Consider the following 24,540-nt stretch of genomic DNA (forward strand, 5'->3'; position numbering starts at 1 on the left):
CCCCCCCCCCCCCCCCAATCCAGGCCAGTTTAGAAAGTGACACAGCAAAGTTTTTCACTTACATGAAATCAAAGGATCTCAAATGCATTAGGACATTGGCATCCATTTTGGTCACCTTAATGTTACCAAGATTTTCTTCTCCTTCTTCAAGAATATCATCACTCTCTTCCTTTTCCTTACTGTCTACCACCACTTTCAACTTGTTTAAATGGCAATTTTCCTGAATCAGTGTCACAGAGTTCTCATTCAAGTCATTAATTGTAACCTTAACTGCATTTCCGAGATGTTTTGCCCATTGTAATCCCATTATCCCTTAGGAAAAATTTGAAGGAAAATGAATTAAAAAAAAATTTTTTTAACATTTATTCATTTTTGAGAGAGAGAGAGACAGAGTGCGACTGGGGGAGGGGCAGAGAGAAAGGGACACACAGAATCCAAAGCAGGCTCCAGGCTCTGAGCTATTAGCACAGAACCCAACACGGGGCTCGAACCCACAAACCATGAGATCATGACCCAAGTTGAAGTCAGATGCTTAACTGAATGAGCCACCCAGGCGCCCCAGAAAATGAATTTTTTAAATTAATTAAAGAATAAAAACACTATATAATAATAAAGTATATACTCTTTTATAAAAACAAAAACACATGTTTCAAAATCTTAGTATTTTCATACATAACTTTTTCTACTTACTCACTACAAAGCCTCTGAAGAAAAGTAACCACACACAAAAAATATGTTGAGCAGATTTCCATTAATAATTCTTCCAAAACTTTTCTATAATCCAGATTCAAATAAAGTTTTTGTTTGTTCTTTATTATGGGGAATAGGTTTTCTTTTTTAAAATTTCTTATAATGGAATGCTTTTTTCAAACTAAATCTTACAGAGAAAGCCAACATACAATGTGAGTAAGAGTGGAGTTACTCTGCTTGGTGTGTGGGAAGTTGGAACTCCTCCCACTGCTAAAGTTTACCTAATGCACCAAAATATGAAAACAACTTTACTGGACCAATATTTTTCCAAAACTGCACAATAGCATCACTGTGAATTGAAGAGAACAACTTTGTACATGTAAGCAAAGATCAAGAATTCAGACCAAGAAAGCCTCTTCTCATAGGCTCTCTATACCTACTGGATTAGAGTCAGAGGGGACATTCATTACAAAGGAGATGGTGACACGGGCCCAGCCACTGTGGATTAGAAAACCCCCATGTACTAAAAGTATAGACCAGCTTTTCCATACATGTGCCTCATAAAAGTAAATATTTAACATCTACTATGTACTATGGTCTTTACAAAAATTTTCATATTCTCATAACAAGCTTGTGAAATAAGTTCTGATATTCACATTTTAGAGATGGGGAAGCATGCAGACTAACTGCTATGAACGGATATAAATTTACAAAAGAACATTAAAAGAAAGGACTGAAAAGATCTTCCCCAAACATTAGCTTTAATGATTTCAGGTGAAAAAAAGAGTAGTTCATTTCAGCATTATTTACAATAGCCAAGACATGGAAACAACCTGTGTCCATTGATGGATAAAGAAAATGTGATATACACACACACATATACCCCCACAATAAAATACTATTTGGCCATAAAAAAGAAGGAAATCCTGTCTTTTGTGACACCATGGATGAACTGTGGGGGCGCTATGTTAAGTGAAAGAAAAACAAACATTGTATGATTTCACTTATATGTGGAATCTAAAAATACCAAACTCATAGAAACAGAGATCAGATTTGTGGTTGCCAGAGTTGGGGGCAGAGGGTGGAAGAATTGGGTGAAGGTGGTCAAAAGTCCAAAGAAGACACACAAATGGCCAAGAGACACATCAAAACATGCTCAACATCACTAATCATGAGTAAAAGGCAAATAAAAATGAAGTATCACCCTTACACCTGTAAGAATGGCTAGAATCAAAAAAAATCAAGATAAGTGTTGGTGAGGGTGCAGAGAAAAAGAAACCCTCATGCACTGTGGGTGGAAATGTAAATTGCTGCAGTCACTGTGGGAAACAGTATGGAAATTCTTCAAAAAAATAACAGAATTACCACATGAGCCAGTAATTCCACTACTGACTATTTACCCAAAGAAAATGTAAACACATTCAAAAAAATATATGCATGCATCCCTATGTTTACTGCGGCATTTTTTATAATAGTTAAGATATAAAAGCAACCCAAGTATCCACTGATAGAATAAAAATGGGGTATATATACAATGGAATACCTTTCAACCATAAAAAAGAATGAAATATTGCCATCTGCAACAACACAGATGGACTTAGAGAGTATAATGCTAAGTGAAACAGACAAGGATAAATACCAAGATTTCACTCATACGTGGAATTTAAGAAACAAAACAAACAAAGGGAAAAAAAGAGACAAACAAAACAACAGACTCTTAAATACAGAGAACAAATTGGTAGTCACCAGAAGGGAGCTGGGTAAGGGGATGAGTGAAATAGATAAAATGTAAAAAAAAAAAAAAAAAGAAAGGAAAAAAAAGAAAAGAAAAAAATGTAAAGGGTTATGTACAAGGGAAAATGCTGAAAACTAAATTTGGAAAAGTAGGTTGGGATCAGATTATGCAAGATATTAAATTGCTTTTAACCACTACTTTTCCCTGTGAAGAGGAACTTGAAAAGGAGAGCTAACTCACGCTTTCATCCTTTTATTACAAACTTCCCAAGAATATACTCCTCTAACCTTTAAAAAGAAAGACTTGGATTAGGTACAGGTGGCTTCTTAGAAATTTTCTACTCTTCCATGATCGTTTCTTTACTGTTAAGTTCTTTTAGGAAAATGTTCTCAGTCTTTAAAATTTCACCTTACCCCACTGCCTAATGACTAGGCAATTTATCACATCACAAAAAAAGAGAGACAACCAAACATCAAATACTTCCTAATTGCAATAAACAAGTATTCTTGAAAAAAAAAAAATCCTATTTGAATCTGATCAAACCTGAAAATTCAACTACCAATAGACAGAAATACTGGAGATAACTACCAATATACAGAAATACTAGAGATAAAGAAACAGGTTTTATGAGCTATGATTTTTGCCATCAGCAAAAATCTAGACTCTGGAAAAGACAATAGACATATAGACAAGCTGTATGTCAACAAATAATCATCACACACGCAAACAAAATGATGGAAATGAATACAGAGCAAAAGGACACTTCGATATCTCAAACAATGAAAATGCATAGTCCTCATCTGAATTCCTACTTGATTTTTTAAGAAACTGTGAGATCCTAGCTCTAGCTATGTTTAGCATAGTTAAACATTTGATGATATCAATGTGTGATAATGGTATCAAGGTTTTATTTTTGTAAAGTCCTTATCTTTTAGAGATCCAACTGAAATATTTACAGATAAAATGACATATTTGTAATCTGTTTCAAAGTAATAGGGATGAAAGATGGTGGAGGAGGTATAAGGGTAAGTGCATGAGATACATATACACGAACAAGCATAAGTTGATAATTTTTGAAGTGAGTGACAGATACACAGGGATTCATTTATTATACTCTACTTTTGTATACATTTGACATTTTTCCACAATAAAAGTATTTACCTTGGGTCTTTACTTTTTATGTAAAAATATTCTGCTAGATACAATATCCATATAAATTTTCCAAGAAAAGATACTGCATATCTGATAATTAAAGTGGGATCCAAAAAAAGCTTCATTACTTACCAGTGGCTCCAAAGGCATCTAGACATTCCAAAGGTTTTCGTTCCTTGGCCAAAGCAGCCAATGTACAAAATATTAGCTGTCTAGAAAAAAGTATAATAATCTGAAATAATCTTACTGCATCATGGCTTCATCACTCTAGATTTTATTTAAGAATAGTAAGAATTAGGGTTCCTATTTACTATACAAACTATTTTGAAAGAAGACGTAGTAACATATTCTTTACCTAGTAGTACAAGAACTAAACATGTGTGAAATTAAACTATCAATCTAACTGGGTTCTATAAACAAGCATTCACCATGAATAATGGTTTCATAAATAAAACTTGCCCACTAAAGCACCAGCCTGTTCATTAATTATATAAAGGCAGGCCTATTTTACTGAGAAAGAAATTATTTTGGTAGGAAAAAAAGAAAACAATCATTCTGAAAAATACTAAAACAGATGATTTTCATTCTGTACCCAGTTTTAAATTTCAATATATTAGAACATAAAAAGAAGGTCACATTTGTAATCATTTGAAACATCCCATAACCCTTTTTTCAATTCATCTTACCGATTTAGTTTCATTTTGGGATTAAAATAGGAATCTGTTTTTTGAGGTATAGAATAGTTAGGACAAACTTGTACATCTGTGTCTGCCTCTTTCAAAATTTCATTAGGTGGTTTAGCAGCAGAAGCTAAGATGAAAAACAAAGATTTCCAGTGAAATACAAAATAATTCTAAGTATCTAAAACAATATACATTAAAAGAAATAACTTTCCTTTATAATACTTTGTTAATGTAATCAACCGGGCAGATATCAAAGAAGAAAAACCCTAAAGTGATCTATCTGTTCAGTACTGTCTGTAGGAAAGAGTAGCATTCAATTAAGTATTTGGGCAATTAAAGTTTAAGTTAAATTCTTATCTGCCTAGAACATAATACATCTATATTATGAAACCTAGTTAAGAACAATTAACCTAACATAAAACCATTATAAAAATTCTAAAATACGTTTATTATTCATCAAACTACTATGCTGCATTTACATAGGTTGGCTGTTCAACATATCTTACTGTGGTATAACTGTTATAAAATTAGTATCTCTGTATGGTTTCATTCCATTAGCTATCATGGATGACTAAGAATCACTATACTTCCTGAGCATGCTAGATTTCAGAACTTTTTTTTTAATGTTTGTTTATTTTTGAGAGAGAGATACACACAGAGCACAAGCAGGGGAGGGACAGAGAAAGGGGAAGACACAGAATGGGAAACAGGCTTCAGGCTCTTAGTTGTCAGCACAGAGCCCGATGTGGGGCTCAAACCCGTGAGATCATGACCTGAGCCAAAGTCAGACGCTTAACTAACTGAGCCACCCAGGTGCCCCTTCAGAACACTTTCTTATGATTATAATTTTAAATCACAAATTACATTCAAATGGGCATAAAGTAACAGAAAAAAAAAGATTCTACATTTAGTATACATTAGAATCATTTAGCTATAAACCCAAATGAAATACTGATATATTTGTGTGTGTATATTTTAAATATTTAAGAAATGAGACATACATATCATGTGTGGGGAAAAATAACCGAGATTCTTTATGTTTGGATTTCTTGATAATATTATGATCAGAATGTTAACTACATGGCAACTATATATTTTTTTTTCTTTTTTTTTTTTTTTTTTTTTTTTTTTAGAGACAGAGAAAGCACTAGCAGTGGAGAGCAGCAGAGTGCAGAGGAAGAGAGAGAGAGAGAGAGAGAGAGAGAGAGAATCTTAAGCAGGCTACATACTCAGCAAAGAGACCAACCCTGGGCTTGATCCTGCAACCCTGGGATCACGACCTGAGCCAAAATCAAGAGACAGATGCTCAACTGACTGAGCAACCCAGCTGCCCCCATATTTCTTTTTTTACAGTGCCAAATCATCGTAACCTTTCCTAGTGTTGCATTATATATTCTACGCCTACCTAAGTGGCATGTGACATATTTCACATGATCAGCCTTTCTCAAACCAGATTCTATTAGAAAATTAAGCTCTACAGAAAATTATTTTTTTCAATTCTTAAAAGGTACATAGTACCATTTTAGATGTGTAGGAGAGAAGTTAATTCATTACATACAATGGATGCCATAGGGCATGATGTCTTAATTAATCTTAATTTTGAGAAGGGCTGCCTCAGTAATAATAACCTATTAATAACCTGATAGCACTTCAGGATAATAAATGATCTTTATATCACTCTATTTCCTTTTTCCAGTGTTTTTCAACAGTAAGTATAACATACTTATCTATAATCTTTCATTAAGATACCTATATTTACTTTGGCATCAATCAGTTAAATGTTATGAGGAGCCTCACAGAAAGAAAAGAAACCTGAAGTCATGGATTAGTAGTCAATTAAATGGTGAAGTCACTATATTTTATCTACTTGATGTCTGAAAATAATAACTGGACCATTATTTAAGAATTTACCTATTAATATATTGCTCAACTTACCAGCAATATACTTGGATTTCGTCTCTCCTTTATTCACATGTCGCCTAACATGTCCCAGCATATCAGTCCTTCTGGTGATTGTTGCTGAACAAATAATACAATGATAATGGGCGCCCATTTTACTGGATATCTATCAAACAGAGTATTTAATTTAAATATACAGGTAAATTACTAAAACAATGAAACAGAAGTTTATTTAAGATTGCAAATTTAAGTATGTTAGCATATCTTGGGTTTAATGGTAGAGAAGAGAGTATTAATATTGCCATGGGACTTTGAAGGGATCTTTATTTCCTTATCTATATTTACATATGATTTTTACTTACTTTATAATAGACCACTAATTTAATTTATTTTGTTCATTCATTCTAATCAGCAAATAACTGTACCCTATTTTCTATAAGTAGCACTTACAAATGGTATAACATTAGCAGCGTTGTGCTGGTAGATGTTTAACAATTGTTCTCCAGGAAAATAAAGCCCTGACTTATAGTGTTTGCTGCTTTCTGTGGCATATATACTCTATCATGGCCAATTTCAAACTATAATTGTTGCAGATTTCAAGCTACTCATATGCTATCACTAAATGTGAATTTGGGAAGAGATAGATAATATCATACTGGAAAACATGGCTACCAGGTGGATAATACAAAAATGTAGTAAAATAATTAGGAAGTGATGAGATTTGAATATTATTACCTTTGTAATATATTCACCTTAAAGTTTATACAATTTAATTTTTAATAATGGCCATATTTAACAATCAGCTTTCAATATTTCTAGAAATTTCAGTTAGTTTCAGCACATCACAAAATGTTAGAGACATAATAAGTCTTGGGGCACTTGGCTGGCTCAGTTGGTGGAATGTGCGACTCTTAATCTCAGGGTTGTGAGTTCGAGCCCCACGTTGGGTATAGAGATTACTTAAATCTTAAAAAAAAGACTTTTTTTTAAAAGTCTATTTGTCCAAGTAAAAAATTCTCACTTGAAAATTTCTTTAAAATTTAGTTGAGAATAAAAAGACTGGCTTTTTCCTAGTTTTGATGACTTTTACTCTTAGATCTTCTAAGATCTTAGATCCTATTTACTTGGGATCAAACAGCAAGTTGAGAACACTGCAGAGTTCCTTATGGTACTGTGGTTATCATATTCAAAATGTCCTGGATAAGGCCGATGGGCCAAGCATTGTCCTAATTACTATGTAAGAAATTTTTGGGTTTTTTCTCCCCAGCACTTTACTCTTTTTAGTGACATGAAACAAAATTAATAACGAGGCCTCTTTAAGCTAGTATTCACTCAAGATAGCAGCACTAAAAAATATTATGTAATTTGTATTCCCCAAAATTCACATCTATGCTAAAAATGAACACATGTACTTTTTAAAGAATTATTAAGATTTCAGAAAGATTCTTGATACTGTCCTTTGACAAATTAAAAGTATAGAGAAGATAAATATGAATTGACACAAAGATACTTACTAAGTCACAGAAATTGAAGGCTTTTATTCCAGAATCAAAATTTATTACAAAAGAAAAAATTTACTTTTTATTTAAATTCTCCATTCCAAAATTAGTAAATAGGTCAATTTCCCTTTTGAACATAAGAAAACAGTTTCTCTGACTAAAATTTAAAATTATAAAATGAAAAGTTCAATACAGCAACTCTTTTTTCCATATAGTTCATATTTTTCCTGCTAGGATAATCTGAAAGCACTCAGATACAAAATCTTAAAGTAAACCTCATTGCCAAATATGCCCATAGCCTTAGAGCAAGTAAAAATTGTGCTTTCTTTAAAGAGGGCAAAATTTAAAAATAAATCTAACATCTGATTACCTGTTCTCCAATAATGTTTGGTTTCACTGGTCGACAAGGTAAGTGACAGATGCACATCCTGTAACCTAAAGTGAAGAATGGCTGGTTGTCATATCACTGTTCACTAAATAGTCCATTATCATTAAAAATTATTAGCAAATTTCATAAGAATAACTGGAATTCTTCTTGTATTTATAATATTGTAATTTATTTGAATGAGACTGTTAGTTTTAGATATTTGTTATATAAGATATAGCATAAAAGCAAATATATGAGATCCAGGTTTGAATGCCGAGACCGTGCATTGTCTTGGTTAGTTAGCTTCTTTGGGACTCAATTTTCTCATCTATTCTGTCATGTTGACTTTTCTTAGGCTTCATCTTCTTTGCCTCATGCTACATTTGCCATTACATAGCCTCTTCTTCCATTGATGATACGTCACTTAGTTCTCTCCCACCCTTCTTAATCTTCTTCACAGCTCCTCTTCCCTCTGTTATACTCTAAAACGCAGACTTTCTGTAGGCTTGCTCTGCTACATGACTGTTTTCCCTCGTTTCCTTGGTAATTTTAATGCCTTTTATGACTGCAACTATCTCCACTGGGGGAAGGAATTCCAAATTCTAGCTGTAGTTACTAACTCCTTACTGAAGGCCAGATCTCTATTTCTAATTGCCTACTGAGGATGTATGCCTGGGTTATCAGGTCAGCATTTCAAAATCTACTGTCATGGACTATAAATATATCATTTCCCCTTGAACCAGGTCTCTTTTCCACTTTTTAAATGAATGATAATGCCTTCCAGTTGCTCCTAACTTTAAGTGATCTCCAACTCCTTTCTTCTCATTCCTTACATCTAATTGTTTCTCTTACTTGTACATACGGAAGTATTTCTGGACTCAGCAACTTCTTTTTTTCCACTGATATGTACTCCTATGGTTATCCCATCCAGTCATATAGCTTTAAATACTATCTGTAGTCTGACAATTCCCAAACTTGTATCTCTAGCCCAGACCTTTCCCCAAACCCGAGATTCATATCTGGACAAGCTACTGACATCTCCAGCAGATGCATCTAAACCTTTGCATGCCTGAATCTGCGGTCTTGGCCTTCTTCCCCAGTACCTGGTCCTAATGATGAGGGAGGATGGGGAGAGCTGAGGGCAAAGTGAGACTAAAAGCACCTACCCCCCCCCCCACCTGTATGATATTCCTTGGACACTCCTGGCTACCCAAAAAACAAATGGTCAAACTGATTAAGTCTCCACCAGTTTACTAGAAAAAGGCAATCCCATCAATAAACCAGAGTATAGGAACTCTCTACAGTCTTAATGTCTTGCTGGAGGGAAAAACAACTTTAGCTTAACTACAGCTAGGCCTCCAATAAGCCTTTAGCATGTGACAGTCTCTTTGGAAATTCCCCCTTGATTCTATCTCCCCCACCCCCTCCGTAAACTAGTTACCCCCCCACACTTATAGTACAGCTCTTCCTGCCCACATGTCCTGTCCTCATGCTTTAATAAAATCACCTTTTTATACCAAAGACGTCTTCAAGAATTCTTTCTTGGCCATCGGCTCTGGACCACCGCCATTCTTGGCTTTTTTCTCCCTCACATCTCACTTCTATCCCTTTGAGAGGTCTTGATGCTTCTACCTTAAACATATTTGTCAACTACTTTGAGACCTGCTTGCTAGGACAAAAACTATGACACTCGCCATCTACCAGATCATCATGTGAAAAAACCCAACTTAATGTACTTAAGAGAGTAAAGAAATACCACGAGCCATTTACCAGAATAACTTGAAGGAGGAAGACTAAACCTAATGGTTAAACAATGGCTTAAATAAAGAATACAAAAGAGACCTTTTTAATTAAAATGAGACATTTCTCTTTTTTGATAAAAAGTCAACATGATTTACTACACATTCTTATGTATAATTAAACATAAAAGACAGGATGGCTTCTGAATTAAGTCTCTAATTCCTTCTTCCCTAAGGAACAAGTGAGAACCTTGTACCAGTTCCACTAAGAAAATAGTTCTGGCTTCTTTTCTGGGTGTCCATACTGGCTATTTCATCCGGTTTGGTTCAAACTCCAGATAACCACACTTAATAACACCTATACTCACAAAATCATATTCAAATGTAAATATACATATGCTTAAGACTGATATTTAGGGCTTTGGGGGGGGTATTTTTGGTTTTTATCCAAATGTAGTATCACAAAATCTTCCATATATATTGTATTCAATTGCAGTTTATCATGGAAATCCTTCCAAGTAAGCTAGTACTCATCTAACACATACTTTTTACAATGCCTGCATAATATGTCATAGCACTTCTGTACCATAATGTATTCAACCATTCCTTTTATTTTAGTTTCAAGTTTTTGTCACTAAGTACAAGCTGCAATAAATATTCTTGTATATCTATTCTTGCCTATTGATTCTTTTACTCCCAAAGGAGGGAGTGCCTGGGAGATATATACATTTTAAATTTTAAAAATGTTGCCAGATCTCTTTCCAAAAATGGTATAATTCACATAATTCACTCCAAAATCTAATAATAATTCATTATACTTAGGAAATCTTTTAACTTGATAAAACCTCAATTTTTAAAAATGTTTATTTATTTTACAGAACAAGGGGGGGTGTGGGGCAGAGAGAGAGAATCCCAAGCAGACTCCGTACTGTCAGTGCAGAGCCTGATGTGGGGCTCAAATCAACGAACTGTGAGATCATGACCTGAGCCAAAACCAAGAGCCAGACGCTTAACCAACTGAGCCACCCAGGCACCCCTAAGATCTCATTTTTTTGTCCTTCAACTTTATTCTTTATATGAGCCCTCTTGTTAAATTTAGTCCCCCAAATTATGTCATTTTTGTCATTATCACAATTGGTATCTTTTTCCTAATTTCCATTTATCTAGAGTAGAGAAAGGCAATGATTTCAAATATTGATCTTATATCCCACTACCATTCTACATACTCTAATTAACTCTAGTTTTTTGAAGCTATCAGCAGAAAAAAGATATTGTCTTCTCTTTTCCAATACTTACATATTTTATTTCGTTTTACAATCATTATACCTTCAAAAGAATGTGTCAAATGGTAGTCGTTCAACAAGTTATGGGGACCCCCCAGGGCCAAGCAAACTACCCAGTGTAGAACAGATGCTTAATAAATGTTTGCTAAACTAAACTACACTTGCAACATACATCTTGTTGCCAGAGAGCTACATGGCCTTTTATTAATAAACACATTAAAAGAGGGTCATTAAATCCCTCAGAAATTTTAAATGGAAAATATTTGATTATGTTCACAATAAAATTCCAAAACTGGTACTGAATCTTGAATTTCATTTATGTTTAGCAAGCATAAAACTACTAACCTTCAAATTCAACCGAGACTTTCCAGTGTAAATTTTGAAGGTGACGACGAAGCTTATGGCTATTACAAGCTCTGAATTTTTCCTTAGGGCACAATGGACAAGACTGTTTGTTTCCTGGCCAAAAAAAAAAAACAAAAAACAAACAAAACAAAACAAAACAAAAAACCAATAAAGCACAGATATACTAGCTACTAATACCTTGACTTAGCTACAAAAGAAGTCATAGGGGACTCTCTCCACACAACACACACACTTCTTAGATAATGTCTATGTTAACGTTAGGGAGAAATCATCTCTGCCTCACCAGGTAGTTAACAATAACTGTATTAGCACATGGTCAGTGATTGATTTTTTACCCTAAAACTCTCCTCTCTGTGGCTGATATCCTTGTTGCCCTTGGGAACAGAGAGAATGAGAAAGTGATGAACTACATGATATCCCTCCAGCCAAAATGCCTGCCAGGGAGAGAATCAGGGGCAGCACTTGTCACACTCCCAGAGAGGTAGGAGCTGGGCAGGAAGCATAAGCACCTGCTGTGGCATTCTACTCTGGGCAGCAACAAAAACAGTTAACAGGTGGAGTCAGAAAAGCGGGAGGAGTGGAAGGAGTACATGGGATCCAAAATAACTGCCATTCTGGGACAGGGAGCATAGTTAGAACCTGCTGTATCCTATTTGAGAATTTGTTAAATTCTTCCTTCTTTATTAATGAAAAGATATGGATCATAAAAAATACAAGTCTTATTTAATTAGAGATGTAACAGATCTCAAATATAAACTTTGATAGGGACAAAAAAACTAAAATCTCAAATTCAGGTTTAAAGCAATAAAAATATACAGAAATCATCAGTGACTTATTTTTTAAATCCATATAGCACACTGCAGGTATAGGCAAAATTAATTTTTCAATATGTTCTGCCTACTTCAAAAACCCATGAAGTGATACTGAGGACAGAATTCAAACACTAAGGATGGCGAAGCAGAAAGAGAGGAGCTTGAGGCAGTGACAGCAATGAGGAACTCTTGCACCAGCCCTAAAAATTCCCCACCGTGGGACTTCTTTTACATGACACAATATAAGCCTTTCTATTACGTAAGGCACGGTTTCTTGGGATTTCCGTTACTCATAGCCAAATGCAATTCCTAACTTATAGAATGGACAGCACTTATATATCATGAAATTATAATTTCCTCGAGGAGCAATGAACAACTTATTCCCATAACACCTGTGCATGTAGAAGGCTACCAATTTCCTGAATGAAAACATTTTATTTATTACTGCTCTAGTTCAATGGCAATAAACAAGTCTATTTTCAGCAATTTTTCATGAGTTGAAATTCTGATATAAATCAGAAATTAAGGGAGACAAACCCCTCCAAATATGGAAGTACCTGCATCAAGATTATCTGAGTTCAACGAACTGGCAGAGTCAAAATCCCCTTCAGTTACGAAAGCTAACTTCTCTAGATCAGCAAGCTGCCTTTGAATTGAGATGTGTCTCTCTGAAAGGAAATTTTAAGAGTTAGAAGATTATGTTTTAACAATCTGAATTCAGTTATTTGATCACGTCAACAGACTCCGACACTTGTATTTCCTGTAGCATGGCGTCCTGGTGCCTAGATGGGGAATACTGCTGCAACTCAGCTTATGTATGACAAGCGTGCCTCAGATTGCAAAAAGTTGGGTAAAAAAATGCCACTGTGTAACTTCACGCCTTTAAACTTTAATTATTCAATATAATTCTACAAAAAATGTTTTTACTCTGAACAAAATGCTGAAGAAACATAAGCCATCTCCCCTATCTTTATAAAGAAATTTCAACCAGGTGGAAGTCATATTAATATGTTAACCAACTATAACACAAGGCAGAATGAAATGAATACTGAGGTAAAGGTACTATGATGTGGGCATACATAGGAAGGGGGAATTAATTCCAATGACTGCCTCTGGGAATGTCTTCACTGAAGAGGTGGCATTTGACTGAGATGTAAGGTATGCATAGAATTTCAATAAGCAGAGATTTGGTGGCTGCCCTTATAAACTGAAGTAACCTCATCAACAAAGGCACAGCATGTGAAAAAAAAAGAAAAAAAATACAGCCACCTCTATCCCGCCCCTGGCTGGAATGTAGTATGTTTGGAGAATGGGGTTGGTAGGAGAACAAGCAGTCAAAAATGTATAAAGATGATGGAAGAACATAAATTCTATGAAAGCTAGGCTGGACTTTCATCTTCAGTTAATTGTGAAGTCTGCATGATTTTGAGGAAGTGAATGATGTGATCTGAATGCATTTAAGGAGGTTATCTCTGGCTGTAGAACCTAAGACAGTAACTGAAGTGAGAATTAGCAATGGAAAGGTACAGAATAGATGGTTAAAAAAAAAAAAAAAACCAGAGAACTTTGGATTTGAGAAATAACTGTGAATGAAAAGTAAGTTCAAGAATGATTCTAAAAAGATTTCAAGTTTATATAGTTGAGAATAATGGTACCATTAACCAATGAAGGAAGAGGAAAATATTTTGGGTAGAAAAGGAAAGGAGAAAAGGGAATTTAGTTTTTGACATAGTGTGTTTGAGGTAATACCAGTATTCATATTCAAGTCTAGTTTATGCAGTTGAACTGTTTTTGGAGCTCAAGAGGGATATAAATCATAAATACACGTAAGGTGAAACTAGGAGCTTAAGAAAGCCCAAGGAAAAAAACATTGTGAAAAAAGAGAAGAAAAAGGGCAAAGTCCAGCCCCAGTAACACATTTTTAGGTTTCTCAAACATTATACGTTCTTCAAATGTCATACTTGTAAACTTTGGAATATATGAATAAATCTTACCCAAGATTATTACCCAAAGATGCATTACCCAAAGCTGCTGTGAACCCTCTGCTGATTAGTATAAATAGATGCAATTTGGAAATGAGGTATGGAGAGATGCAGGTAACATAAGAGATACTAAGGAAAAACAATCAGAAGGGTAGATTCAAAAAGAATAAAGGATAAGGAGAATCAAGATAAGATAGAAGCCAAGAGAAAAGAGAATGTAAAAGACAAACGTTCAACACTATCACAAATAGTTGCATAGATCAATAAAAGACCACTGGATTTAGTATTAGCAGGTCTCCAGTGACCTTTACAAAAAAGGTTCAGTGAGGTGCTGTGGAATACAATGGGACTAGAAAAAAAACACAAAATATAGAAAACCATATAGATTATTTCTTTCAAAAAAGGTGGCAGTATAAAAAAGGAGATAGATGGGACTGTAGTTTTTCTTTTTTCTTTTTTTTTTTTAAGGAGAGACTTGAATATACATATCTCCAAGGAAAGTAATATTTACTAAGTGGGAGCTTGAAAATACAAATACAAGACTAGGAGATGAAAATTGACAGGAAAAATCCCTAACTAGACAGAAAACGGTAAACCGTAGGGCTCGCTAGTAGTCATTATACAATTAGGTTATACAATTTAGAACCTTAAGCCTTTTAAATTCTGTTCTTGTCATTGCTACCTTCCTGCCTATTCCTCTCCAAGCTTCACTCCCACTTCTTTTTTTTTTTTTTTAACTCTTCAGTATAATTTGTGCCCTTATTTGTCTCCTCCACAAATAAGCAGTAAGAAGGCAGGGGCTATGCCTTACTCAGTTTTGTAATGACTACGTGCCTAATACAGTATCTTGCACACAGCAGGCACTACAGTTTGTTAAATATTTTTTAAAAATCATTAGTAAATTTTAGATGCAGTAGCATACTAAAGTCAGTAATTTTGGAATTCAATTCAGCACCATCAGATATTCCTACTCAAATTTATTAAAAGACAAATTTTTACTTCATTTTTAAAAGAGAAAAAGAGCAACGTATGTTATTGGTTAACTTATTACACTAGGTACTGTTTAAGTGACTTTATGAAGAGAAAATTTCTATAAATAGGCAAAATTTTTTTCCCATTTGAGCAAAATCTTTTGTTAGATGAGACGGTAAGATTCAGGCAATGAATCCATGTGTATAAACCAATCCATTTCATTTGTAGTCATAAAGGCTTTTGGCTTCCAAAGTTCAAAGATCTGTGTATGTGAAACAAGATATACAATACTATGTAAAGATATGCTTTCTGAAATCTTTCTAAGTAGTATAAAATAAGAGAAAAGGACCTGATAAGTTAGAAGAGAACAATGAAAATTCTGTGGTCCACTATTAGAGAGAACTCTCAAAGATCTGTCTAAAGATTCATGATATGCCTGAAATTACTTTCTGGTTCAAAATAGTAGATATCAGACAATCTGTACTTAAATCACTCAAACTTTTTCTAACACCCTAATAATCCAGAAGTCAATAGGCAAACCTCCTGTTAAACAGATGAATCCAAAACGCTAGGAGGTTATTTTACAACTTCTGTTACGTTTTCCTCATTTTTCAATTCTATTTCAGATGTGTCATCTTCATCCTGCCTACTTAAGACTGATTTCAAATAACTAGACCGTATAAAAATAATTTTTAAAGTGAGATTAATATGTATTTCCAATGCATTTCAGATTTCTAAATCATTATATATTTGTCCCTGTAATCCATTTTCAGGTTTCTCAAACATCATACATTCCTCAAATGACATACTTGTAAATTCTAGAATATATATCTTCCCAAACTATGTTTAAAATATTGTTGCTGGTGGGGAGTTGAAGAAGCATGCATTCCCTAAAGCTGCTGAACCAATTCTGATTAATACAAACAAATCCAACCTGGAGGGGAGGAAGGGAGGCTACTTACTCAGGAGAATGTACCACCCCCAACCCCCAGCTGTAGTTGTGGGTGAAGAAGCAACTGTCCTTATCTTGTACCTAGCAGTTCTGATTTAGTATGAGGAGGAGGGGCCTACCAGAGGCACGCTGTCTTTGTCTTTGCTGTGATCAGCTCTACTCTTTCTTTATTTAATCTACTATAACAATTTATATATGGCTTTAAAATTGCACAACTCTATTAAACTATAACTATCCAAGTGTTTTATAAACATTAAATTCACAACTGGCCTAGAAGTAGGAAAGAAAATGAATTAATTTAAATCATTTTGTTATAATTCAGATAGAGCATTAAGGGTCAATTTATGGCCCACAAAACAAAACAAAACAAAACCCTTAGACTTTACATTTAAAACATTCACAAGATTCTTGAGTGTTATTCCTTACGGTCCCCTAAATCACCACTTACAAAACATGCACGCACATACAGAAGCACAGTAATAATGGGCTAATAATTTTCAACAGTCGACTTCTGATGGAACTGGAGTACAAAACACAACTGGCATTTATGTCTGAGGGAAGACATCTGTAATTTAGTTCGACCCTTTCTTAAACTACTCATCAGCCTCAAATTCTTTTTGGAAGCAAGGTGCTGAAGAAAATTAAATAATAAAAACTCATCTATTTGTGCGTGTCGAGCATAAAAGCTACTTGACAGCAACGGTTTCTAAATCTGGCAGCTAGGATCTACTACAGTAAACAGGTTGCCTCGGTTACCATGTCACTTTTCGAAGGACTTCGTGAACCATGGCAGACGGGGCTGAGAGGGAAACTACCAAATTAGGTGTAACTTCCTATTTTCCTATCAGAAAAGACCCCCTTTAACGAAAAAGCCCTCAACCTCATCATTTCCTTCTATCTGCAGCACCCCTGGCCTCCACAAATCCTCTACCATGATGTCCTCGAGGTTTGTGGAGATGCCTTCTCCCATTCTGTATCCGCTTCACCCACTACACGGGTCCCTCCTTCCTCCCCCCACATCCCTAAACCTGCCTTTCCCCATAAAAACCATCCCAGTGAAGGGCCTCCCCTACTCCCCAGCAAGGCGCACTTTCTCGCTTCTCTTGCGGCAGAAAGATCTGGGCCTCCTGCACTTACTGCTTTCAGCCTCGTCAGGGGCAGAGGCTAGGGACGGGGACAGGGCCGGAGCCTGGGCCAGGGCAGGGGCTGGGGCTGGAGCCGAGGCCGGAGTCGGAGCCGAGTCCGGGGCCGGGGCCGAATCCGGGGCCGGAGCTGGGGTCGGGACCTGGACCTGGGCCACCTCCACCTCCTCCTTCTCCTGGGGTAGCAGCTCCTCCTCCGCCATATTCTCCATAGTTACCGCCTCCGTGCCAGGCCCGCCCGGGGACCAGGAGGGGCTCACGGCGGGGTGAGAGAACTGGCGTGAAAGCCCAGAGGGCTGGATCCAAGGAGTGGGAAAGCAAATGGGGAGGGCTGGATGCGTGCAACAGACAAAAGATGAAGAACCAGTGACCAAATCCTGTCAGCAGAAAAATAAAAAGCCAGAGGCAGCAATTCGCGGTGCCGTCCGCTTCCCTTTCCCCGAGGCGTTACGACGCCACCACAGGCTGCGCAGTAACGTATCGGGGCGGCATCCAATGAGGTAACGGAGTTCCGCTTCCGCGGTGCGTCTCCGTTCCAGCCGTCAACCACGGAAGCGAACCAAGACTACAATACCCAGGGTGCAGCGCGCCACCTGGGGGCGGAGCCCGAGTTCCAAGTCCTTGGAAGAAGTAAACGCGAAACTAAACAAACGCTCGGAGCGTTCGAGTAGAGAAGTCTTGGTTCGAGTGCAGAACTACATTTCCCAGCGGGCATCGGGACCAGGGGATGTCCTGGGCCTCTGGAGTTGCCACCGTCGCGGGCGCGAGTAAGGTAACTGGGGCGCAAATTGACGTTTGGCTGGGCAAGTTCCCACTTCTCTCACACTGGTACCCTAGCGGATGGCCAGCTGGTCGGAGGATTCCCGGGCCCCTCGAGCCTGGGCGGGGTGACTCTGTGGGCGGATCCGGGGAATGAGCCAGCTCAGTGAAGGGTGTGGTTCTGGCTCGGGTCAGCCTCTCGAGCTGCCCCTCGCTCAGAGCAAAGGTCTGGTTTGTTTCTGCGGAGCCCGTGGGCCGCGTCGGTTTACGAGCTGCTGACGAGCTTGCCTGCCAGTCTGGTTGACTTGGAGTTGGGGTCTGCGCTTCCTGTCGCACCCTCATCCACACCGTAACCTGAACACTTCTCCTTTTGTCTTTATTTTGCTTTAACCTCAGATTCCTATTATCAGCACTGCCCTGTGGTTGTAAGAGTCCTGTGGGTAGGGAAGTTGTGTGTGTGTGTGTGTGTGTGCGCGCGCGCGCCCTACGCTTGTATTTAGACTTAATAACCAGAGCTCTGAGTGTGTTGAGTTTTAGGTCACTTGATTGATGCGATTCAGATTCCTCACAGCATTTGCCCAGTGAGTCCCCTGGCCCCAGTACTTACTCTCTGGCCTGCTTGAGCTTAAGTCTCACTCATTCAGAACCACTGGGGCAGGCATAGGAAAGCTGGAGTTTTCTGGCTGCTCCTCCTGGGACTGGTCAGAATGTTATAGGCAGCAGGGGAGGAGAAGGAAGCCCCCTTTAGTTTCACACTTCCACACTTCGAGTTCGGTTTTCTTAGTTAATAAATCTGATACTAAATGCCTACTTATCTCATTGGTCTCCTTATTTCCTACTTGTTTCAGAGCCCAGGTGAGAGCAAGTGTGATTATTTGGCACTTTAAGAGTGTAATAGGAATTTAGTTGCCACCTGCCGAAGCCCCCCAGCCCGCCCAATAGTTAGGAAGTGTATCTGGAGGGTTGTTGTTTTTTTTTTTTTCCTTCCTCCCCAGTTTAATGGAAACAGTTGAACCCATGGATTAACTGTTAAAGTTATATCTTATAGGAATAAGTAGTGGCTAATTATATTTGTGCATCATCCAAACGTTTTTGTTTTTTTTTTAATTTCTAAAAGGCTAGATGGTTAATTGAAAGCTTGATTCAGTATATCAGCTGGAAACCAGAAGATGGAAAGGGTTAGATTTTAGTGTGTGGACTCTGGGAATTTCAATAAGAGCTTTTAAGTGTGGTCTGTGCTCTTGAGACAGCTTAAAAAAAGAATCTTAAAAGTTGAAGAATTATATTGAGCGTATTACTCATCTATTGCTGCCTAAGTTATCCTAAAACTTAGTGGTTTAAAACAACAAGTGTTTATTAGCTCACAGTTTCTGTGTGTCAGAAATTAAGAAGTGGCTTTCTGGGGTACCTGGTTCTGAGTCTCATGAGGTTGCAGTGAAGCTATCAGCCAGGGATGCTGCCACTCAAAGGCTTGATTAGGGCTTCAGGATTAGCCTCAAAGCTGGCTCACTCACATGCTTGGCAATTGGTTCTTTTTTGGCAAGAGGTCTCAGTTCTTCACTGGTGGGCCTCAATGAGCTACTTAAAAGTCATCATGGTATGGTGTCTGGCTTTCCCTAGGGTAAGAGAAAGACAGAATCCACAGTGTCTTATATAACTTAGCCACGTATGCCATATAGCAATTCCTATTGGTGACACAGGTCAGCCCCATTTATTGTGAGAGGACTACCTAAGAGTGTAATTACCGGCAGCAGAGATCATCAGGAGCCACTTTGGAGGCTGGCCAGCACAGGAAGTCTCCCCTTTTTTGAGCTTATATTTTTTCATAAAACCAACATGACTTTCACAACATTATAAATATGAAACATTTGTCATGGTAAACATGTAGGTGTTTTTGCTTGGATAGTCCATTATCTTCAGTGATTTTTTTTTTAATTGGGCTTATTTTTGTATTCAAAGCAGTGACATAAGACTAACTTGGGTCAGTTTAAATTGTAAAAGGTAACATTATAAGTAGTCCATTGTCTTGAAGCAATTCATTTCATGGAAGTTACTGTTTTTTATTATACCTTTCCCCAACATGGAATAGAATCCTTGGAACAAGAGAAGGAAAAAGGAGATTATTACTCTCATCTGGAAGCACAACTGTGAATTCAGTTATTGCCATACATTATCTTACAAAGCAAAATTTCTGGGCGATTTAGGATCAGTGCTTGGAAATCTATGTTGAATATGCTTTTGTTAATTTTTACTGTTAGCATTTCTGTTAGCTATCAGCATTTCCCTTCTTTCTCTTTACATTCATCAAAGCATTCTAAAAGTTTGATTTAGTATACTTGCATTATTTTATATAACTTCACTTACCATGGTCATGATTGACCATGAGTAATTGCAATTGTTTGGTTTCTAAAGCTTTTCTTATGTTCAGAGTCCCCATATGTGTCACTGTCAGCAATAAACTCTCCTTTGGGCTTTGCTTCTAGACTCCTGTCTATCTTCCCATTCCAACAGACCTGATGATATTTCCAACCCCTAGGCTTTCTATTCCAGCACTGGAAGCTTCTGGTGCACACTGAGTTGAGTGTGGAGGGTGTGTCAGGAGAGTAAAGACTTAGGACTAACTGGTTTTGAGGTGTAGGTAAGGCAAAATACAGCAGTTCTGCAGGCAGTTGGAAAATGGTGGTCTGAAGCTTGGGGGAGAGAAATCAGGGTTACAGGCACAGTTTTGAGAGTCATTCCTAAAAAGGTGGTAGATGAAACTGAAGTAGAGGAAGAGATCATTATGAGGGAAACTGTAAGTGAAATAAAGTGGAACAATGCGAGAATTCTGTTGTCTTGGGAATGGTTAGAAAATGGAAATCATTTTGTAAAACTCCAGTCTTTGTATAACTGAAAGAAGACGAATTTCTAACGTATTTTATGGTGGTGGTGGTAAAACACACGCACACACACACGCACGTAATGTGTTTTTAATGTTTATTTTAGCTTTTCAAAATGTCCAACAAAGAATCTTGTGGAAAAAAAGAGAAGTCTCGGAGAAAAGGCAGCACCGCATCACCCAACTTTGACGTAGAAGTAAGAATTTTGCTTTACTGACCCAAAGATACCTTTTTTTGCAGTTCACTTTTGTGTTAAGAAAAAAATACCTCAGTTTTAAAATGAGCTATGTAAATATTTTGTTTTGCCCTTCTGACACAGAAGTAATTTGTTTTTCCCATCCTTTTTTTTCACCCATTCTTGCATTATTTTATTTATTCCTCACAACTCTGTGAAGTAGGTACTTTATTATCCCAATTATACAAATGCCAAAACTGAGGCTTAGAGAGGTATGTAATTTGCCTAGCCATTCCTGACTTGAGTTCTAGGCCCTCCTTTACATAGAAATAACTCACCATTATACCTTTATTGTGTGTCCCTTCTTCATTTACTCAGCACTGGATAAGATTATATGCTCATCAGTCAGAATAGGCTACCCTGTGCGGGGGAGGCTAAAGGTAGGGACGGCATGCTCACCATGTGCCTTTCTCTGTGACTCTCAACACATTACCTTAGGAAGTACTTAAAAAAAATTTTTTTTAGTATTTATTCATTTTTGAGAGAGAGAGAGAGAGAGAGAGCAGGAGAGGGACAGAGAAAGAGGGAGACACAGAATCTGAAGCAGGCTCCAGGCTATGCCCTGTGAGCACAGAGCCCGACATGGGGCTCGAACTCACAAATGTGAGATCATGACCTGAGCCGAAGTTGTAGGCTTAATTGACTGAGCCACCCAGGCTCCCTGGAAGTTTTGTTTTGTTTTTTAAGTTTATTTATTTATTTAAAGAGAGAATGAGAATGAGTGGGGGAGGGGCAGAGAGAGGGAGACAGAAGATCTGAAGCAGGCTCTGCGCTGACAGCACAGAGCCCGATGTAGGGCTCGAACTCACAAAATGTGAGATCATGACCTGAGCCAAAGTTGGACACTTAACCGACTGAGCCACCCAGGCAAACTAGAAGTATTTTAGCAGATGAAATTTAGGGTGTCCCAACTAATTGAGTGAAATGTTATCTCTAGGAAACGACTGAAACATGATTTATGTGACCAAAACAAATGAAAACCCTGCAATTAGTTTTATTATAAACTCTCTGAATAGTCTGCTTAGTGCATCATCAGAATTAGACAATGTTTATGCTACATTACCATCCAAGATGAGAGAATAAAGTCTAGCAAAGGTGAATATTCACTATAGAAGTGATTTCTGTGGTAGCAGATTAGTTCATAAGGCTTTTACATCACCTGGATAAAGTAGACTAAGGATCATTACACTTTTTGATGTTTGTTCCTTTCTTACTATCTGATTACTAATTTGACCTCCCAGATATAGGGATAATTGGAAAGGGGACCCTGGAGTATGGCCTTACAGTACTATGGTATCTTTGATTTATGTATCTTCTATTTGGCACTGATAATTGGCATGCCATTTGCAATTCTCCTCCTATTCTCTTTTAATCTCCTTGAATCAGACTTTTTGTTGCCATCACTCCTCCAAATGTGCTCTCATCAAAGCCAGCAGCAGTGGTTTCCATGTTGCTAAATCCATTTGTTGCTCTTCAGACCTCATCTGACTTGAACCATCAGCAGTATTTGACATAGCTGATTCACTTTCTCCTTGAAACATTTTCTTCACTTAACTTTTGAAACACCATATTCTCCTGATTTTCCTCCACACTGGTGACTGCCTGGAAGTGTCCTCTGTTGATTCCTCATCTTCTTAAACTATAACCTTTCAAATGCCCAGCTTCGGTTTTTCCAATTTAGTAAGTTGCAATTCCATTCTTTCAGTTGCTTGGGGCAAAGTCCTGGTCATCATCCTCTACCTGCATCCAGTCTATCAGCTTTCTCTTAATAATATATTTAGAGCCTGACTACCTCCTGTGCTGTCACCTTGATCCAGACAATCAGCTTGCTTCTCCAGATTGTCCCAGTATTTTTCGTATTGATCTCCCTGCTGCCACCTTTGCCTCCTCATGTTCTCTTCTCAGCAAGCTGCCAGAATGATCCTATTAAGATGTAAGTCAGATCATGTCACTCCTCTGCTCTGTACTTTCTGGTGGTCTTCCATTTCCCCCAGAGTAACAGCTAAAGTCCTAGCTGGGGCCAACAAAGCAATCTGCTCTCCCCATCTCCTCTCCTTTCATTCTCTCATTGCTTTCTCCATTTGTGTTTTTTTGCTATTATTCCAACAAGCCAGGCACATTACTGCCTTGGGGGCTTTGCCCTTGAACTGAAAGCTCTTTCCCTAGATATTCATGCGGCTTTTTCCTTCACTTCTTTAGGTCTCCAGTCAGATGTCAGCTTATCAGTGGGGCCTTTTTCTGACTACTGTTTAAATTTGCAGCCACCTGCACCCCCACCTTCCAGCCCTTCCTGCCTTCTTTCTCTGTTTTATTGTTTTCCATCGCATCATCCGACACTAAATCTATTACTTGTTTATTTGTAAATTCCTGCACTAAATTTTAACCTCCATGAGGGCAGGGGCTTTTGTTCATTAATCTGTCCCCACTGTCTAGAATGGCTTTGGTACATGGTAGGTACTCAGAGTTTGTCCCGGGTCTGCTGAGTTTTGGATCCACTGAAACATAACTGGATGTATGATTTTGCTTTATAAAAGACTGAATTCCACCATGGCAGCGCCACCTCCCCGTACCTTTATCTGAGCCATCAGCTGTCTTCTGCTGTAACACCTGTATCCTATCTCATCTCTAATTCAAGAGCATCTAGATCCTCTGATTTCTAGTTGTCTTCTTTCTGGCTGAATTTCCCTCCCTCTTACCAAAGGATGTATGCCTTTAAACATTTCCCCCCCTGAAGGTTATTATTAATATAGAAAGAATATTAATTTATAATAACAATGGTTAAATAACACTTACACTATACTTTATTTTGTGTCTTTCTTTCCTTTTTTCCACTTGGCATTCTTAGGATAAGAAAGAGAAAAAAGCTTCAAGTTCTCCTAGTTCAGCTTGCTGTGTAAGGTCTGTTTCATCAGAGAAGAGAAAACTGGTAAGTGTTCATATACTATAACTAACTCTAAACATTATTTATATTAAAGTTTTAATGTATAATTGGAAAGTTTATGATATAAATTCCCCCACGACTTTTTTACTCATATTTTCTTTATACTTAATGATAGCCAATAGAAAAAAAATAAACCAGTGTTTGGTTTTTTTCTTCCTTCTCACCAAAAAGCACTAATCAAGGCCTTCATTTCTTTCTGGAGATACAGGGCCTCAGCACAAGAGAAGAAAGAGAGAAATAGGATATAGTCCCTGTCCTGAAGACTTTAAAGAATAGAGAGAAGTAGAAGCACATGCACAGATAACTTAACGAAAGGACATACCTCAGTGTCAAAGCAGAAAAATGCACAATAAGTTGTAAAAGAATTCAAAACATCAATCACCAAGACTTGGAACATACTTAGGAAAAAAAAGGTGGATGAAATATATGCCAACGACTGAATATAGATGGAAT

General features: G+C 37.3%; 2 protein-coding genes across 11 annotated transcripts in view; one reads left to right on the forward strand and one right to left on the reverse strand.

Moving 5' to 3' along the window:
- Positions 1–17,738, reverse strand: part of TRMT1L (tRNA methyltransferase 1L) — a 41,093-nt gene extending 23,355 nt beyond the window's left edge. For 3 of the 5 annotated variants that reach the window (XM_040446597.1, XM_040446596.1, XM_040446595.1), the window contains exons 1-8: positions 17,269–17,736; positions 12,783–12,893; positions 11,393–11,506; positions 8,029–8,093; positions 6,196–6,325; positions 4,264–4,387; positions 3,710–3,789; positions 63–312 (exon numbers count right to left, since the gene is read on the reverse strand). In XM_040446597.1, the coding sequence (XP_040302531.1) occupies positions 63–312; positions 3,710–3,789; positions 4,264–4,387; positions 6,196–6,325; positions 8,029–8,093; positions 11,393–11,506; positions 12,783–12,893; positions 17,269–17,485 (1,091 nt within the window). In that variant the 5' untranslated portion in view covers positions 17,486–17,736. Of the gene's footprint in view, positions 1–62; positions 313–3,709; positions 3,790–4,263; positions 4,388–6,195; positions 6,326–8,028; positions 8,094–11,392; positions 11,507–12,782; positions 12,894–17,268 lie in introns of those variants that run through there. The other 2 variants (XM_040446598.1, XM_040446599.1) reach the window with 2 other exon arrangements.
- Positions 17,739–17,889: 151 nt separating this feature from the next.
- SWT1 (SWT1 RNA endoribonuclease homolog) overlaps positions 17,890–24,540 on the forward strand; it is a 105,290-nt gene continuing 98,639 nt past the window's right edge. For 3 of the 6 annotated variants that reach the window (XR_005781795.1, XM_040446591.1, XM_040446592.1), the window contains exons 1-3: positions 17,891–18,045; positions 21,018–21,107; positions 23,992–24,072. Coding sequence is in view for 4 of the 6 variants with exons in the window: in XM_040446591.1 (XP_040302525.1) it covers positions 18,001–18,045; positions 21,018–21,107; positions 23,992–24,072 (216 nt within the window). In the remaining 2 variants the exon portion in view is untranslated. Of the gene's footprint in view, positions 18,046–21,017; positions 21,108–23,991; positions 24,073–24,540 lie in introns of all 6 variants that reach the window. The other 3 variants (XR_005781796.1, XM_040446594.1, XM_040446593.1) reach the window with 2 other exon arrangements.

This window comes from Herpailurus yagouaroundi, unplaced genomic scaffold (assembly GCF_014898765.1).
Source record: "Herpailurus yagouaroundi ecotype Mexico unplaced genomic scaffold, PumYag 195, whole genome shotgun sequence".
Lineage (NCBI taxonomy): Eukaryota > Metazoa > Chordata > Mammalia > Carnivora > Felidae > Herpailurus > Herpailurus yagouaroundi.